Below are 18833 nucleotides of genomic sequence, written 5' to 3'. Positions count from 1 at the left end.
AAGAAAAGTTCTCTGAGAGCCATGTCCACATTGTCAGTGGACAGACACGTGTGCTTATCTGCCAGCAGACCCCCAGCAGCACTGAAGACAGGTTCCGAGAGAACGCTGGCTGCAGGACACGACAAGATCCCCAAGGCGTACGTGGCGAGCTCAGGCAATTTATCCAGATTGGAAGCCTAAAATGAGCAGGGCTCAAGTTGCACAATAATGGAATCGATGTTTCCTTGCATATACTCATATATCTGTGTGTCCTCCTCTTTTTCCTTGTCCAGCTGTTTTGTTTTCGCATGAGTATATGTCCTTGTCACTTTCCCATGTGTTTGTGTTGTGTTGTGAGTTGTTTGTCACCTTTTGGACACCTTTGAGGGTGTTTTCTAGGTGTTTTTATGTGTTTGTGATTGCCTGCCATTGTTTCCTATGCAGTTCGAGTTCGGTTCGTCGAACGTTCGACGAACCGAACTCGAACGGGACCTCCGTTCGGCGAGCCGACCTCGAGCCGAACCGGGACCGGTTCGCTCATCTCTAGTGTTCACACCAACAGTCTATTTATTGTTGCAGCATAAATAGATCCAGTTTTCCACAGTCAAATAAAGTCTCTTCTGGATCACAGTCGGTGCATATACACAAATCCTAAAAGTCTTGTTACCTTAGGACCCCGTTAACTGCAGGGACCTGTTTAGGTTCTCCCAGGCTCACACTTCTGGCCAGTGTTCACTCCACACAGAGCCAGCTCACACAGCATGTGTTTGCTTCAACAAGGCTGGCTCTCAACTGAGACACTCCCTGATGTGCCCTACAAGATTTTAAACAAAATGCTGGATATGAGGATGTTACAAAACCTGGACTGGGGTAGGGATCCATCTCTCTTTCCCAGTAATAGCTATAGCAAACTCAGAGGGCTTCCAGACACATTCTGGGGGACACATATCGACCTTCAAATATTACCCCTGTCACAGCCTCACAATATATATATATATATATATATATATATATATATATATATATATATATATATATATATATGTGAAGACTATAAATGCGAGATCTATTGACAATCTAATGTGCACAAGGTAAGCATCATAGCAAATTTACTCTGAGAAACAGATACATGTACTGTTACGTACTCGCTATTGTTTTATATATGTATTTATTTCTCACTATCTTTTTGTCCATTTATTTTAAGTATTTGTGTATTTTTGTGACCTTTTAAACCTAATTAGAGCAAGGGTATCAATGTGTGCTTTTTTCTTAATTTGACATACCTGTTCCTTGCCAAGGTGAGTGTGAATGAGCATCTAATGGGTGTTCCAATACAAAGAAAGGAAATAAACATGTGTATGACAAAACATGTAATTGCAATAATTATCTGAGAGAAATACTTACTTTTCAGGAAAAATTTAAAGAGTGCCATCACTTTCATGCATAGCTGAATATACATATACACTGTATATATGGAAAAGAGACTCAAACTGCAACTTTGAAGGTAATGGTTAGACAGAAAAATATTAGAGAAAGAACGGCATTACTAGCTTTTTCCCCCAGTATGAGCATCAGTTTGATTAACATACCATAATCTAATGATTCTGAACTGCTTTTGGGGAAGAAGAGCCATTTCTATGCTCATGGCTGCTATCTTTGATCATTATTTGACTTTTTCAATTGACAGAAATTTACATACCAATTCCTAGTGTCGGTGTAGTCTTTTTCTTCCTTTACATGATGATATGCTTTTCGCATTTTCTCCATATCTTGACGGAAATTAGTGAAGGTATTTAAAGATCGATATTTTTGGGTGTTAAATTCTTGACGTCTCCTATTAAAGAAGTGAGCAGTGTGACATAAAAGGGTGGGCCAGAAGCAGAGCACACGGTATAGATGTGATAATTATTCAAGAAATAGCAGATAACTGCGCGTCAAGTTCAGTGACATAACAGTTGTCACTTTTTATTTGATGTAAGTTTGCACTTGCCTTTCTATAACTTCCACCTTATCATGTAAGTATATATCTGCTTCATCAGCCACATCAAAGAATGTTTCCCTCATCTCTGAGGACAAATTACATTTCTTCTTTATGAAGAGGTTTGTAGGAGACAAACGAAGGGCCGGGGAACTGTCATGATAAAATATGAAATTGATAACACATGGTAAACAATTAGCCTTTAAAATACCACAAAATATACTATAGTTCATGCAATGTAAGGGACACATACTATAGTAGTCTTTCTGAATTCAGGTGCTATTAGCCCATGGCCAGTCACTCAAAGTGTGTCATGGCATAATATTGCATGTGTATAACAAATATATAATAAAATAACCATATTGCTTTTTAATGATTATATTATAATCTAATCCAGAATAGACACCATTTTGTAGTTTACCCACCGTGGACAGTTTTTCAAATTATACATCTAATTCTTAAGTGGAGTTCTATTGGTGTAGTAATTTTTGAGCTGATTATAAAATATTTGAATAGAGATAATATACAATGATGTGCAAAATATTTAGGCAGCTGTGGAAATAATGCTAGAAAGTAAACATGCTTTCAAACTTAAAAGTATGATAGTATTTTTTAGCAAGTAACAATTGGTGCACATTGGTACCAATGACAAAGTAAGAGGGAGGTGGAAGGTCCTTATGAGTGAGAAGCAAAAGTCCAAGACTCCAAGGTGGTGTTTTCAGAAATACTGCCGGTGCCACAAATGTCACTAGAAAGACAGTGAGAGCTTAGGGAGATAAACACGTGGTTTAGAAATTGGTGCAGGCAGGAAGGGTTTTGGGTTCATGGAAAACTAGTCCGATTTCTCTGCCGGCTACAGGCTCTATGGTAGGGACGAACTGCACCTCAATGGAGAGGGTACAGCTGTGCAGGTGGGAACAAAAGGTCAGATATATAGAGGAGCTCTTAAAGTAGGATCTGTGGGGAGGTAGGGTAGTTGTGCAAAAAAGAGGATAGATAGAGTAGACAGAAAGAGTGAGTCAGTACGGGTCAATGAGGATTTAGGGGAGGTTTGACATGCAAGAAAAATGAGGAGGTAAGCAAGAGTAATAAAAAATGTTAATAGTATTAAATGTCTGCTGGCAAATGCAGACATCTTGAAAAAAAAAAAATGAATGAATTGGAGACTCCTATTTCAGCCATGGATTACGACATGGTGGGTATTACAGAAACCTGGCTTGATGAGAGCCATGACTGGGTGAGAAACGTAGAAGGTTACATAAGATTCAGAAAGGTCGACATTGGGGGAAGCTGCGATAATGTAGAGTCAATATGGGTAAATGTACATGGGGAGGGCAATAATGGAAAGCTGCTAATTGGAATTTGCTATAAGCCTGCTATCATAGCTGAAAAAGGTAGAGGATGAAATGCTGCAACATATTAAAAAGTCAGCAAATAATTATATGGGATTTTAACTATACAGATATGTAATGGGACATACAATCTTTGGGTTTTGCTAAAAGCTGCAAGTTCTTATCTACAATTCAAGACAACAACCTCTCTCAGTTGGTAGATGAACCAACTTATATAGTGCTGGGCAGCCCACCTGATCTAATAGAAGGGCGTCATTAATGGTCTGCAAGCCAGACACTGTACTATGCATTTTACATAGGGCACCAGTCACACAGGTACATTGCACGTGCCCGTGTGACTGATGGCCTATGTAAAATCTCATTAGTGTGCATGTTTAATACCAGCAACAACCCCCTCCTTGAGTTGGTAGGTTGAGAGTGGCTGTCTCATCGGTATTCTGCACCTGTGTTACCCCTACCTTTATTATAGTGGGCCGACTGCATCCTGTGAGAGCTTTTGCCATTTTGACCTGTGCTGGCTGGTGGCTTTTTTCTGGTGAGTTTTTTGGTAGATGAACCAACCAGGGGAAATAATTAGCTGGATTTGGTCCTGTCAAACAGACCAGATACAATTTCAGATAAACAGATCTGGGAGCACTTGGGCAGCAGTGACCATAATATGGTAAGTTTCAATGTAATATGCAATAAAATATTTCAAAGGGGAAATACAAAATACTTGAGCTTTAGGAAAGCTGATTGTAACAAATAAAGGGAAGAGCTTAATCTTGTAGAATGGAATCATGTCATGGTAACTGAGGATACTGAACATAAATGGGGTAACTTAAAGGATATATAGCTAGAATCTGGTAGAAAACTTATACTCTGTGGTAATAAAATGTCCAGGAATAAAAAGAAATTGCTATGGATAAATAAGACAGTACAAAGTTTAATAAGACAATAACAAAGGGCATTGAAAATGTTGAAGGCTGAGAACACGGAAATGGCATTTCAGGAGTACAAAGACCTTAACAGGAAATGTAAAAAATAAATCAAGCTAGTAAAGTTAGCTACATAAACATAAATCGCTAGTGACATTAAAGATAAGCCCAAGATTTTTATAAATACATCACTGACACAAACAAAACAACGGATGGTACCGGACCTTTAAAAGATGATAATAACATAATTAGAGAGGACAAAGACAAGGCTGAGATATTAAACAGGCACTTTTCATCTGTGTTCACTAATAAACTGACTGGTGAAGGGATAATTAAACAAGCAAAAAAAATCAAAGTTCACCATCTGATATAACTAGTTTAACACAAGAAGAAGTACGCCTGCGTTTGAGCAAATTAAACATTGGCAAATCCCTGGGCCAGATGGCTTTCATCCACAGATAATGAGGAAATTGAGCTCAGTAATTGACAGGCTGCTGTATTTTATCTTCTTAGACTCTTTTGTAACAGGGTTGTTGCCACTGGATTGGAGGACAGATTATGTGGGACCAATATTTAAGAAATATGGGTGGATCCAGGTAACTACCATCTGGTAAGTCTGAAATCAGTATGTACAAAGTTTTTGAGGGCATTATAAGAGATGACATGCAAAAATATACTGCAGAGAATAATATAACTAGCATGGATTCATGAAAGATAAGTCATGTTTAACCAATATGCTGAATTTCTATGAAGAGGTAATTGCAAACTTGGATATTGGTAATGCGGCTGATGTGATTTTTCTGAACTTTGCAAAGGCATTTGATACTGTACCTTATAACAGCCTTATACATAAACGGTACATTCTCTAAATGGGCTATAGTCAGCAGTGGGGTACCGCAGTGATCTGTGCTAGGAGCAATTCTTTTTCATCTCTTTAGTAATGACCTTGTGGATGGGATTGAGAATCAGTCTTTGCTGATGAGTTTGATACCAAACTGTGTAGAATACTAAAAACTAACGTTGATAGTACAAAATTACAAAACAATCTGGGTAAGATGTCTGAATGGGCAGACTCTTGGCAAATGAGATTTATTGTTGATAAATGAAGAGTAATGCACCTAGGACAGTATAATCCTATTGCTGCATATACTTTGAATAGAATAGATGTGTGACGCCCCTGGACTATCAGGTCGTCACAGGGTATTATACAATCTGCCCTCCCATGCAATATACAACTCCTTCTTGGTTATGGGTCCCCAACTACATGGTCTTGCCTACATTAGCTAATCAAAATCCTAGGTACACTCTGCACCACACCCAACAGACACACCAGTGGACGGCCTGAGTGGAATAGGGCCGCCCACTTGGGGGGTTGGTTAGGGGAGGTCAGGAGTGTTAGGAGTGTGAGGAGTAGTCAGAGAGAAGTGTGTTGGAAGTGAAGGAGAGAGGAGGTCAGGAGCTGGGCTCCTAGGAAGCTATCTAGGTGGCAGATGGTGGTATGGGCCTAGAGGAGCTGGACCCCCAGTCGCAGGGGATCGTGGCAAGGGGCACGGAACTGTCGAGGAGGACAGCCGGCGGCCTTGCCCCATCACCAAGCTGGGACAAGAGCATGATGGGGTACATGGACCTTACGTCAGGTAGTAGCTTCAGGCAACCTACCAATTTACCCGACAAGAACGGAGCCTTCAAGATCCACTCTCCAGACGCTCTAAAATCGGGGTACTAGCGCAACAAGGGAGATAGGACTTTCCACCAAAACGGTCCAGAAAATCACAAGCGTGAACCCTGAGAGCAAGCTCCCACACTTAGCCATAGTGGGGAGTGGGACCCGGCAAGTTCCATACTACCGGGACCAACAGAGAAGTAAACTTAGTGCCAGGAGGAAGGTTACGGATCACCAGGCAGCACCATTGGGGACAGGACCCGAACTAGCTCCCCTCAGTGGCAGTGGTATCCAGAACTTTGGTTTATCCAGTTGTCGGTGTCAGCTTAATGGACTGAGTGAGCACGCAAGTGACGCCCTTCGCACCCAACAACACTCCCCAAACACCATCACCAAGTCCCGGGGCATCCCCCTACCCGTGGAGGGTTCTAATACCTGTCTGCCCCATTCTATCACCCCGGGTACTCCCAACTGCAGCGGTGGTACTACAAATTACCACGTACCATGGGTGGCGTCACAAACTTTAACACAATCCCCTGTAAATACCCCCTTCATTTGAGTGGCCGCATGACCCTCGGGTCCGGAGAGCCCTCGAGCCACCGCGGATCCTAATCGGAGCAGCCTGGCTGCTGGCATGGGGGCGGCACAGATGTATACTCGGGACTACAGAAAAAGAGAAGGACTTGGCTATTCTAGTAAAAAGTAAGCTGAAAAACAGTACTCAACGTTAAGTAGCAGCTGCAAAAGCAAACAAGATTTTAGGGTGTATAAAAAGAGAAATAAAATCACTCGACCCCAACGTAAGGGATGGAAGGGTGAAAATTACAAAAAAACATTGCTTTCAGACCTCAAATACTGCAAATATATATATATATATATATATATATATATATATATATATAATGTGTATGTATATATACAGTCATGGACAAAAGTTTTGAGAATGACACCAAAATTATATTTTCACATGATCTGTTGCCCTCTGGTTTTTAATTGTGTTTGTCTGATGTTTACATCACATACGGAAATATAATTGCAATCATATTATGAGTACCAAAAGGTTATATTGACAGTTAGAATGAGTTAATGCAGCAAGTCAATATTTGCAGTGTTGACCCTTTTTCTTCAGGACCTCTGCAATTCTCCCTGGCATGCTCTCAATCAACTTCTGGACCAAATCCTGACTGATAGCTGTCCATTCTTGCATAAGCAATGCTTGCATTTTGCCAGAATTTGTTGTTTTTTGTTTGTCCACCCGTCTCTTGATGATTGCCCACAAGTTCTCAATGGGATTAAGATCTGGGGAGTTTCCTGGCCATGGACCCAAAATCTCTGTGTTTTGTTCCATGAGCCATTTAGTGATCACCTTTGCTTTATGGCAAGGTGCTCCATCATGCTGGAAAAGGCATTGTTGGGCGCCAAACTGCTCTTGGACAGTTGGGAGAAGTTGCTTTTGGAGGACATTCTGGTACCATTCTTTATTCATGGCTGTGTTTTTAGGCAAGACTGTGAGTGAGCCGATTCCCTTGGCTGAGAAGCAACCCCACACATGAATCGTTTCAGGATGCTTAACAGTTGGCATGAGACAAGACTGGTGGTAGCGCTCACCTCTTCTTCTCCTAATAAGCTGTTTTCCAGATGTCCCAAACAATCGAAAAGGGGATTCATCTGAGAAAATGACTTTACCCCAGTCCTCAGCAGTCCACTCCCTGTACCTTTTGCAGAATATCAGTCGGTCCCTGATGTTTTTTCTGGAGAGAAGTGGCTTCTTTGCTGCCCTCCTTGAAACCAGGCCTTGCTCAAACAGTCTCCGCCTCACAGTGCGTGCAGAAGCACTCATACCAGCCTGCTGCCATTGCTGAGCTAGCTCGGCACTGCTGGTAGTCTGATCCCGCAGCTGAAACAGTTTTAAGATACGGTCCTGGCGTTTGCTGGTCCTTCTTGGGCGCCCAGGAGCCTTTTTGGCAACAATGGAAGCTCCTTGAAGTTCTTGATGATACGATAGATTGTTGACTGAGGTGCAATCTTTGTAGCTGCGATACTCTTCATTGTTAGGCCATTTTTGTGCAGAGCAATGATGGCTGCACGTGTTTCTTTAGAGATAACCATGGTTAACTGAAGAGAAACAATGATACCAAGCACCAGCCTCCTTTTAAAGTGTCCAATGGTGTCATTCTTACTTAATCATGACTAATTGATCGCCAGCCCTGTCCTCATCAACACCCACACCTGTGTTAATGGAACAATCACTAAAACAATGTTAGCTGCTCCTTTTAAGGCAGGAATGCAATGATGTTGAAATGTGTTTTGGGGGTTAAAGTTCATTTTCTTAGCCAATATTGACTTTGCAAGTAATTGCTGTTAAGCTGATCACTCTTTATGACATTCTGGAGTATATGCAAATTGCCATTAGAAAAACTTAAGCAGTAGACTTTGTAAAAATTAACATTTGTAGCATTCTCAAAACTTTTGGCCATGACTGTATACTGTATAAAATATAAAAATAAATTAAATAAATAATTACCTTCTCACCCCCTGTGGGTGGTTATTTGTCCTTCCTCATTCTCGGGTCCTCTACCAGAGGCCTGGGAGTTTGAGGGTTCTGCGCAGGATCTTAGTTGTTCCCAGCACTGCGCTTTTCTGGACAGAGAGCTCAGATGTTGCTCCTGGAATCTATTGCAGCCATTTTTCCAACTTAGGGGTCACTGCTCCAAGTGCTCCTATCACCACTGGAATCACTGTTACCTTCACCTTCCACATCTTCTCCAGTTGTTCTTTAAGGCCCTGGTATTTCTCCAGCTTCTCATATTCCTTCTTTCTGATGTTACTGTCATTAGGCACTGCCACATCTATTATCATTGCTGTCTTCTGACCCTTGTCTACTATTACTATATCTGGTTGGTTAGCTACCACTTGCTTATCTGTCTGGATCTTGAAGTCCCACAGGATTTTAGCCCTTTCATTCTCCACCACTTTTTCTGGGGTCTCCCACCAGGACGTAGGGGGACTTAGCCCATACACTGTACAGATATTCCTGTATACAATTCCCGCTACTTGGTTGTGGCATTCGGTGTACGCTGTTCCTGCTTGCATTTTGCATCCTGCCACTATATGTTGAATTGTTTCCGTGGTTTCTTTACATAGTCTACACCTTGGGTCTTGTCTTGTGTGGTAGATTCCTGCTTCTATGGATCTGGTACTTAGCGCCTGCTCTTGTGCAGCTATGATTAGTGCCTCTGTGCTGTCCTGGAGTCCAGCTTTCTCCAGCCATTGGTAGGATTTCTTCATGTCAGCCACCTCCATTATCTGTCTATGGTACATCCCATGCAGCGGCTTGTCTTGCCATGGCACTTCCTGTTCTTGTTCTTCCTTCTCGGACTGTTGTTGCTGCTGTCTTAGGCTCTCCTTCAGCATTTCATCTTTTGGTGCCATTTTTCTGATGTATTCCAGGATACTTCTTGTTTCATCCATGATGGTGGCTTGGACACCTATCAAGCCTCGACCACCCTCCTTTCTGTTGGTATACAATCTTTGGGTGTTTGACTTGGGGTGGAGACCACCATGCATTGTGAGGAGCTTCCGGGTCTTCACATCTGCAGCTTCCATTTCTGCTTTTGGCCAGCACACTATGCCAGCAGGGTATCTGATAACTGGCAGAGCATATGTATTGATGGCGCAGATCTTATTCTTCCCATTCAGCTGGCTCTTTAGGACCTGTCTTACCCTTTGATGGTATTTGGATGTTGCTGCTTTCCTTGCCTCTTCATCGTGGTTACCGTATCCCTGTGGGATGCCAAGGTACTTGTAGCAGGTTTGTACATCTGCTATGTGCCCTGCCGGTAGTTCTACTCCATCAGTCTTTACTACCTTGCCTCTCTTTATGACCAGCCGGCTGCACTTCTCCAGCCGAAGGACATCCCAATGTCTTCGTTGTATATCATGGTCAGGTGGATCAGTGAACTGATGTCTCGTTCATTTTTCGCATACAGCTTGATGTCATCCATGTAGAGTAGGTGGCTGATGATGCTTCCACTCTTGAACTTGTATCCATAGCCAGACTCTGTTATTATCTGACTGAGGGGATTTAAGCCTATGCAGAACAGCAATGGGGATAGTGCATCACCTTGGTATATGCCACATTTGATGGACACTTGTGCTAGTTGCCTTGAGTTGACTTCCAGTGTTGTCCTCCATAGCCCCATTGAGTTGCTGAGGAAGGTTCTTAATTTCCTATTGACATTGTAGAGAGCCAAGCATTCACAGATCCATGTGTGTGGCATTGAGTCATAGGCTTTCCTATAGTCAATCCAGGCTGTGCTGAGATTGGTCTGTCTGGATCTTGAGTCTTGAGCGACTGCTCTATCCACTAGCAGCTGGTGCTTAGAGCCTCTGGTGTTGTTCCCAATGCCTTTCTGAGCTGGATTCATGTACTGATTCATATGGTTCTGTAGCTTGGTGGCTATGATGCCTGACAGGAGTTTCCATGTCGTTGTAAGGCAGGTTATTGGACGATAGTTGGATGGAATTGTTCCTTTACAAGGGTCCTTCATGATCAGCACTGTTCTTCCTTGTGTTAGGCAAGCTGGGTGGTGGCCTGCTTCTAGCAGTTGGTTCATTGCCAGCCGTTCATGTACTGCTGTCAATTTCTTTAGCCAGTAGGTGTGGATCATGTCTGGGCCAGGTGCTGTCCAGCTCTTCATGTTCTTGATGCGCTCTTGGATGTCTACTTCTGTGATAGTAACTGGTTCTTGTTCTGGGTGGTTATTGTGTTTCATTCTCAGATCTTGCAGCCACTTTGCAGCAGTGTTGTGTGGTTTTTCCTTCTCCCATATCTCCCTCCAGTATTGTTCAGTCTCTGCTATCGGTGGAATTGCTGCTATTGTGCTGTTATTCTGCAGCTGGGAATACACCTTGGATGGTTCTTTGGAGAACAAGGCATTTATCCTCTTGGCCTCAGGTTCTCTAGTGTATCTCCCTAGTCTTGCAGCCAGTGCAGTAAGCCTTTGTTTTGCAGTCTCTAGGGCTTCAGATGGAGTCAGGCCTTTGTACTTGTTCAGCTTGGTCTTATTCATGATCTTTACACCCTTCTGTGCTTCTGTTAGTTGGCTGACTTCTCTTCGTGTCACCTTGATTTTTGCCTCCAGTCTTCTTTTCCATGGTGGGCACGTGCTTCTATTGTTCTTGTTAGTATAGCCAAGCATTTCCAGAATTACTGAGGCAGTGGCATAGATCAGTTTATTAGTTTGTGTTATTGTGGTGGTAGGTATTGATGCAAGTGCTCTATTGGCGTCTTCTAGCATACTTTCTGGTGGTATTTCTCTGCTGAGCCTTGGCAATCGGTCTCTGGGGTTCATGGTACTCAGTTTCTCTATGATTTTCTATTTCAGATCAGCTGTTGTACCCTCTAGTTGCAGAATTGGATCAGGATTTTCAGAGGGCTGCACATCTTGTTCTTCCAGGTCTTCCTGTGGTGTGGATATACAGTGCAGTTGATCTATCTCAAGTTGTGATAATTGATATTGAAGCGTTGGGTGACTAGTTGTTTCTCAGTCAATGGACATTCAGCTCTTTTATCCATCCATAGTTTCCTCATACGCTTTATGTATCTCCTCTCATTTCGTCTGCTGTTGTAGTAGCATTTTATCAGATCCAGGTTCTCTTGCCTTGTCCATTTATGGTTTGTTCCAGTAGCCCATTTATCATCAGGTTGTCCTGGTTCCTCAACATCTGACGCGGACCTTGTTAATCCGGGCGACGTCCGAGCCGGCATGACTCTCTTTGTTCGTGACACTCTCATGTTTATTGAGGTAGGCATTATAGTGTTAGGGGTCTTGCCTAAGGGCCCCTACTGGTATACTGGTGGATGTGCACTTTTAACCACTATGCTATAACAGCCACCAGAAGGTAGGTATTATAGTGTTTAGAGGCTTTTTTTTTTTTTTTTTTTCCCAAGCTATATGGCAGGGCCAGGATCTGAACCCCAGTCTCTCATGTGGGAGGCAGTGCACTTCACCACTACACTATACCAGCCACTATCTATATATATATATCTATATATATCTATATATATCTATATATATCTATATATATCTATATATATATATATATATATATATATGTATATATATATGTATATGTATATATATGTATATATATATATATATATATATATATATATCTTCTGAGAAATGGTGAAAGTGAGAGAGTGAGAAAGTGAGAAATGGTGAAAATTACAAAAAAAGCATTGCTTTCAGACCTCAAATACTGCAAAGAAAACAAGTTCGTAATCCTTTAGAAACAAGAATACCAATGTTTTAACTCAGGAAGAGTTCAGAAATCAATATTTTGTGGCATAACCATAATTTTTAATCACAGCTTTCATGCGTCTTGGCATGCTTCCCACCAGTCTTTCACACTGCTTTGGGTGACCTTATGCCAGTCCTGGTGCAAAAATGTAAGCAGTTCTTCTTTGTTTGATGGCTTGTGACTATTCATCTTCCTCGTAATTACATTCCAGAGGTTTTCAATGGGGCTCAGGTCTGGAGATTGGGCTGGCCATGACAGGATTTTGATGTGGTGGTCCTTCATTGATTAACCTAGCTATGTGGCATGGCGCATTGCCCTGCTGGAAAAACCAATCCTCAGAGTTGGGGATCATTGCCTGCGCAGAAGGAAGCAACTGTTTTTCCAGGAAAACCTTGTATGTGGTTGATTCATACGTCCTTCGCAAAGTTTAATCTGCCTAATTCCAGCCTTGCTGAAGCAACCCCAGATCATCACTGATCCTCACCGAACCAAATTTCACAGTGGGTGCAAGACACTGTGGCTTGTATGCCCCTCCAGGTTTCCGTCTAACCATTAGATGACCAGGTATTGGGCAAAGCTGAAAATTAGACTCATCAGAGAAGATTACCTTACTACAGTCCACTAGGGTCCAATCCTTATGGTCTTTGGAAAACTTCGCTTGGTTCTTTGCTTCTCATTGATAAAAGGCTTTTTTCTAGCTTTACATGACTTGAGCCCTGCGTCTAGGTGCCTGGTATGAACTGTTCTTGCCGTGCACTTCACGCCAGTTGCCATTTGCCAATCCTTTTGTAGGTCACTTGATATCATCCTGCGGTTGCTGAGTGACATTTGAATAAGATGATGGTTACCCGGTCAAAGCACTGGAGAGTCGCTTTTGCCCTGTGGCAGTCTGTACTCTGGTTGGAATTCAACTGACACTGGAATATAATGGCTGTCAGACATGTAGAGAAGCTGATTTTTATAAAAATGTGCAGTGGTCTCTTAATTTCTGCCAGAGATGTATGTATGTGTATATATATCTATATATATATATATATGTATATCAGTGTATATATATATATATATATATATATATAAAAATGTATATATATATATATATATATATATATATATATATATTCTGGTGGCTAAATAGGAAAGGGTTCTTTACAGTTGGTGAAGTAAAACTGTGGAATGCCCTACCACTAGAGGTAGTGATGGTAGACACTATAACAGGTTATAAGAAAGGGCTGATCTCCTGAGTACACATAATATTGTGGGTTAGAGATAATTTAGTGACAAAAAATGTATAATTAGTGGAGAAGGTTGAACTTGATATACCTAGGTCTTTTATCAACTATGTAACTATATGATTATGTACAAAATGCAAAGTGACAAATAAATCAGAACTCTGAATCAAATAAATATTTGGTGTGGCCAGTTTTGCCTTTAAAACAGCAGGAATACTTCTAGGTATGCTTGCGCACAGTAAGCTATTTTGCAACACTATAGTCAAAAGTATAAGTAACCAATTATACCAGACAGGTGATAATGATAATCATTTTAATATATAGGTTGAAACACCGTCATTAGCTGAAATAGAAACAGCTGTGTCAGAGAATAAAAAAATAGGTGAGGGAATTTCAAAGTGAGCTACAAAGACGAAGTTGCGGAAAACCGTTTTAAGTCACAGGTCATGACAAGATTGAGCACAGCAGCACGACACAAAGACACAACGTAGTTATACTGCATCAGCAAGGTCTCTCCCAGGCAAAGATTTCAAAGCAGACTGGGGCTTCAAGATGTGACTTTTAAGCTCATTGATGAAGCACCGGGAAATGAGTAACATTTAAAACTGTAGAAGCTGTAGTTGGCCAAGGAAACTAAGTGCAACAGTTGAAAGAAACATCATGCTTACTTCCCTTCAAAATCAGAAGATGTCCAGCAGTGCCATCAGCTCAGAAATGGCAGCAACCAGTGGGACCCAGCGACATTCATCAACTGTTCGGAGAAGTCTGACCAGAAATTATTTTCATTAGTTTCATTATGGTCAAAAGTAATTCTTCCGACATGGAAACAAGTCCAACTATGAACAAAAACAGTGGAACTTTGGTGCAGAAAATTGTCAGCAGGTGCTCTGGGCTGATGAGTCAAAATTTGAAACATATACTGTAGATGTAACAGGCAGCAGTTTATTTACTGAAGGGAGGGAGAGCGCTACAATAATGCTTGTCTGCAGGCAACAGTGAAACATAGGGGAGGGTACTTGTAAGTTTGGGGTTGCATTTCAATAAATGGGGTTGATAATTTGGTGAAGATTAATAGGGTCCTCAGTGCTGAGAAATACAGGTAGATACTTGTCCATTAAGAAATACCTTCCAGGAGATGTCTGATTGGCTCTAAATGTATTCTGCAGCAGGACAACGACCCAAAACATACAGCCAATATCATTAAGAGCTATCTTCAGCATGAAGTAGAACAAAGAGTCCCGAAAGTGATAATATTGCTCCCACAGATCCCTGATCTCAACATCATTGAGTCTGTCTGGCATTTAATACATGTTATGTGGGAATGTGGACATATAGGTGAGTTTTGGAAGCAAGCCCTGGGACTTATAGAGCAGGTGTACCACATTAAAATACAGCCTTCACCCTGTATTTGCTTGTTAAACTTATGGGAAGAGGGATTAGATCTGGATACCCCAACAGCCTTGGGTATAACACGCATTCTCTACCAAGCAAAGAAAATTGCTGGCATATCATTGGCTAGATCCTTCTCCTCTGACTATAGTGGAGCTTAAAAACAAGATAAATGGTATCCTTAGACTGGAACGAGGAGTCTACCTAAAGAGGAAAGCACTTAGTAAATTTTATAAGATCAGGCAGCCACAGATGGAGGTTCTGGGTCTCCCCTCTGGGGCGTTAGTCCAGGATGCTATGTTGGACCATCTATTACTGTGCTTGCAATGAGGGAGTTATTTCGGGAATGAGGTTCTGGCCACTCTTGAGTTGTCATGAATCGTTGGCCGGAAGAGGGAGGGAATGATTGATCTGGTGACCAGTTGGGGGATAGAGGGGTGGGCGTGGATAGGAATGTACTGTGGAGCGATACGGTCATCTAGTGATTTTAAGCTGGACAGATATACTGATGTAATTGTTATCTTTAATTTTCGTTACTTATAAGACTAGGTTGTTTAAATGTTCTTATATGGAAAATCAAAATACTGATTTAAAATCGTACAGAGAATACATTTGTAATTTCGGAATATACTGTGGTATTAAGTTCATTATGGAGACGATATAAATGTTCTGTGAGGTATACTCTCAATTGCTCTGTACTAACTGTGTTATGTTCAATAAAAATGATCTGATTTAAAAAAAAAAAAAAAAAAAAAAAATAATATTAGCAAATACCTCATATTAGAAATGTAGTATAGCTCTTCTGATTCACTATGTTGCTTACCTCATGTTCAGGGCATTGCAGGACCTTAGGTATTCATAGTTACAATCACGAGCAACTAACTGTCACTCTACATGGATGTAACCATCGATGCCTAAGGTCCTACAATGCCCTGAACATGAAGTAAGTGCATCAGGAGAACAATACTACATTTCTAATTGGACGTATTTGCTAATATTATCATTATTACACCTACTACATATTGGGATAGGATCTTGAAGATGGGAATAACTCTTTAACCTTTTATGAATTGTGTTACATTATCAACATTTTCATGATACAATTCAATCCATCAAGGTATCTGTCACAGCCATCCAATAAAAAGCACACATTAAACCTATGATTTTTAATATGTTAGTCTGTGGGTGACAAATGACTGACTGATGGCATCCATTGAAGGTACAATATTTTCACGTTTGCCTAACATCTTTAAAAAAAATAATATCAGGATCGGGTACTGCAGAGCAGAACTGCCAGACAGTGGAGCCGTACTCACATTTGCATGGAATCAGTATTCCTGGGCCTCAGCTGCACCTGAACTTGAAGTGCTTGGTGGAGCGGTGCTCAGCAGCAAAACAAGACCATGTCCATAAATCCAAGACGAGAAAAGCGGCAGCTCACTCCATCAGGTGCACAAAATTCCTTTATTCTGCGTTTACAGACAAATTCAGGAGCATGGGGAGAGAGGGGGGTGTGGGGGACGGTGAGCGGACGACAGCCTGTTTCGCGCTGACAAGCGCTTTGTCGAGTCCTGAACTCGAACTCGGAATTTTGTGCACCTGATGGAGTGAGCTGCCTATCATCTTTAATGCTACACATCTTGGTATGTGGAATATTAAGCAACTTTCAACTCTTCACGTAGACGGCATAGTGTTTTCTGCTGTGACTGCTCAGTTTGCTCTCCATATCTCTTCCCTCAGTATTAGAGGAGGCCGCTTTTAGGCTTTAGAGAGAAAAGATCTCTCAAGCTGCACAATATCTCAGTGTAGAAAGCTCATGCTAAGGATGTAGAAGGGGGTGTTCATTGGCAAACTTTAGACGGCCCTGCACATGTGCCTTCTTGGGCAGTGGGACTTTGCGGGCACTGCAGGATTTTAGGCCATTACGGCATAATGTGTTACCAATGGTTTTCTTGGTGACAGTCGTCCCAGCTGCCTTGAGATCATTAACAAGTACCCCTGTGTAGTTTTAGGCTGATCTCTCACCTTTCTCATGATCCTGGATACCCCACAAGGTGAGATTTTGCAGGGAGCCCCAGATCGATGTCGATTGACACTCATTTTGTATTTCTTCCATTTTCTTACTATGGAACAAACAGTTGTCTCCTTCTTACTCAATGTCTTACTTATGGTTTTGTAGCCCATTCCAGCCTTGTGCAGGTCTATGATCTTGTCCCTGACATCCCTAGAATGTTCTTTGGTCTAGCCCATGTTGTAGAGGTTAGAGTCTGACTGATTAATTGAGTGTGTGTACAGGAGTCTCTTATACAGGTGACAATTTAAGACAGCTATCTTTAATGAAGGTAACGAGTGGTCTAGAAGCGTCTAACTGGTCTGTAGGAACCAGAACTCTTAAAGGTTGGTAGGGGATCAAATACTTATTTCTTTATGCAAAATGCAAATACATTTATATAGTTTATACAATGTGATTTTCTTGATTTTATTTGGGTTATTCTATCTCTCACTGTTAAAATTAACCTACCCTTAAAATTATAGACTGTTCATGTCTTTGTCATTGGGCAAACTTACAAAATCAGTAAGGGATCAAATAATTATTTCCTTCACTGTAGTCTAAATTCTCTAAGCTCTTCCCGACAACTGCCGTAATTATATTGTGCAAGTTCGGTGCAGAAATAGGGAACAGGTTCAGAATCTGAGCCTATACCATACGCAACAGAGGCTGGCTGTGTTTTACAGGAGCCATCTGCCTTCAACACTGGCGATCAGAACTGACAGTGACATTTCAGGCTGACAGTCCTGGGAGCACGCCTTTCCCATCATTCATTGGCTCTCCACAACGCAAATGAGGGGGTACCAATGGGTTGCCATGGCAGCCAGGTAGGCATCAAAGGACACTGTCATCTCTATTATACTTTAATACCATGGTACTTCAGTATAAAGAACACAAAATCAGACAATTGAAGGTTCAAGTCCTGAAAGGTCTAAAAAATAGTTAAATAAAAAAAAAGAGTTGATATAATTTAAGAGACTAAAAATAAAACACTAAACACCGGAATTGCCCACTTCACCTCCATTAAAAATATAGACATAGAAATAAACGTATTCGATAAAAACTAAATTATTTAACACTTATGTAAACACCGTAAATAATGGAATAAAATAACTAAAAGTTCCTTGTTGCTTGATTGTAGTACCATGTAGCCATTACTGTATTTTTTTCTGAAATTAAAGTGCTTTAGTGACAGCCATGTGTATAATTTGCTTACAGAGCCACATATTGTACCACACCCAACCTTTTTGGTCTCTGTGTAATATTTCTTGGGCCCCCTTGATCATCCTTAATCATGGTCTCTTTGACCTGAGCTGGAGAGGTGTCGCTGAAATAAAAAAAAAGAGAATTAAATATATTATCCCAACATTACCTTTAATAATGATTTAAGTAGATAAGTTGAAATTATGTATTAAAGAGGCTTTCTTGTACTACGGTAATAAAGACTTATTTTTTAGAATAGGTCTTCAATATCCGATTAGTGGGGGTCCGATACCTGGAACCTTGCCAAATAACAGTTACCAGCTTCTAGATGTACAATATTTAAAGTCTGAATACTACAGCTCTGTCCACTACATGGTGGCTGTTCTCAGGTACTGCAGCTCATTTCCCATTGAAGTGCATGTAACCTAACCTGCGGCACTACCTGAGAACTGCCAATAAAAAGTAAGAGAGGTGTGGTGCTCCTGATCTGTGCACTGTGTAATTCTGGTGACCATGGGACTTGGTATCAGACAAAGAGTGGAGATGCTGGGTGTAAAAGTGTATGTTCTGTTTCTAACATCATGTTACATTTTAATTATGCAGAAAAAGTAGAATAACTTTTTTGGACAGAACATAAAGCTATTTTTCAGGTTTCAAAAAACGTCCTGGTCTCCATTTGTTAAAAATAAAATGTTTTACTTACCTTCCCTGGGTCCACACTGAGTCCTTCTCCTAGTACTGTCTGCAGCGCTACATTAAGTCACTAC

The 18833-nt window shown here is 41.2% G+C and overlaps 1 protein-coding gene across 1 annotated transcript in view; it reads right to left on the bottom strand.

Annotated features, from left to right (window-relative positions):
• CCDC60 (coiled-coil domain containing 60) overlaps positions 1-18833 on the bottom strand; it is a 380115-nt gene that overhangs the window by 62894 nt on the left and 298388 nt on the right. The window contains exons 10-12 of the mRNA XM_075341855.1: positions 18107-18190; positions 1970-2110; positions 1679-1813 (exon numbers count right to left, since the gene is read on the bottom strand). Coding sequence (XP_075197970.1) covers positions 1679-1813; positions 1970-2110; positions 18107-18190 — 360 coding nt within the window. The remainder of the gene's footprint in view (positions 1-1678; positions 1814-1969; positions 2111-18106; positions 18191-18833) is intronic.

The sequence above is a fragment of the Anomaloglossus baeobatrachus genome, chromosome 1 (genome assembly GCF_048569485.1).
Source record: "Anomaloglossus baeobatrachus isolate aAnoBae1 chromosome 1, aAnoBae1.hap1, whole genome shotgun sequence".
NCBI classification, from domain to species: Eukaryota; Metazoa; Chordata; class Amphibia; order Anura; family Aromobatidae; genus Anomaloglossus; species Anomaloglossus baeobatrachus.
Note: the sequence above shows the minus strand (reverse complement) of the source record. Positions and strands in the feature narration are given on the sequence as shown.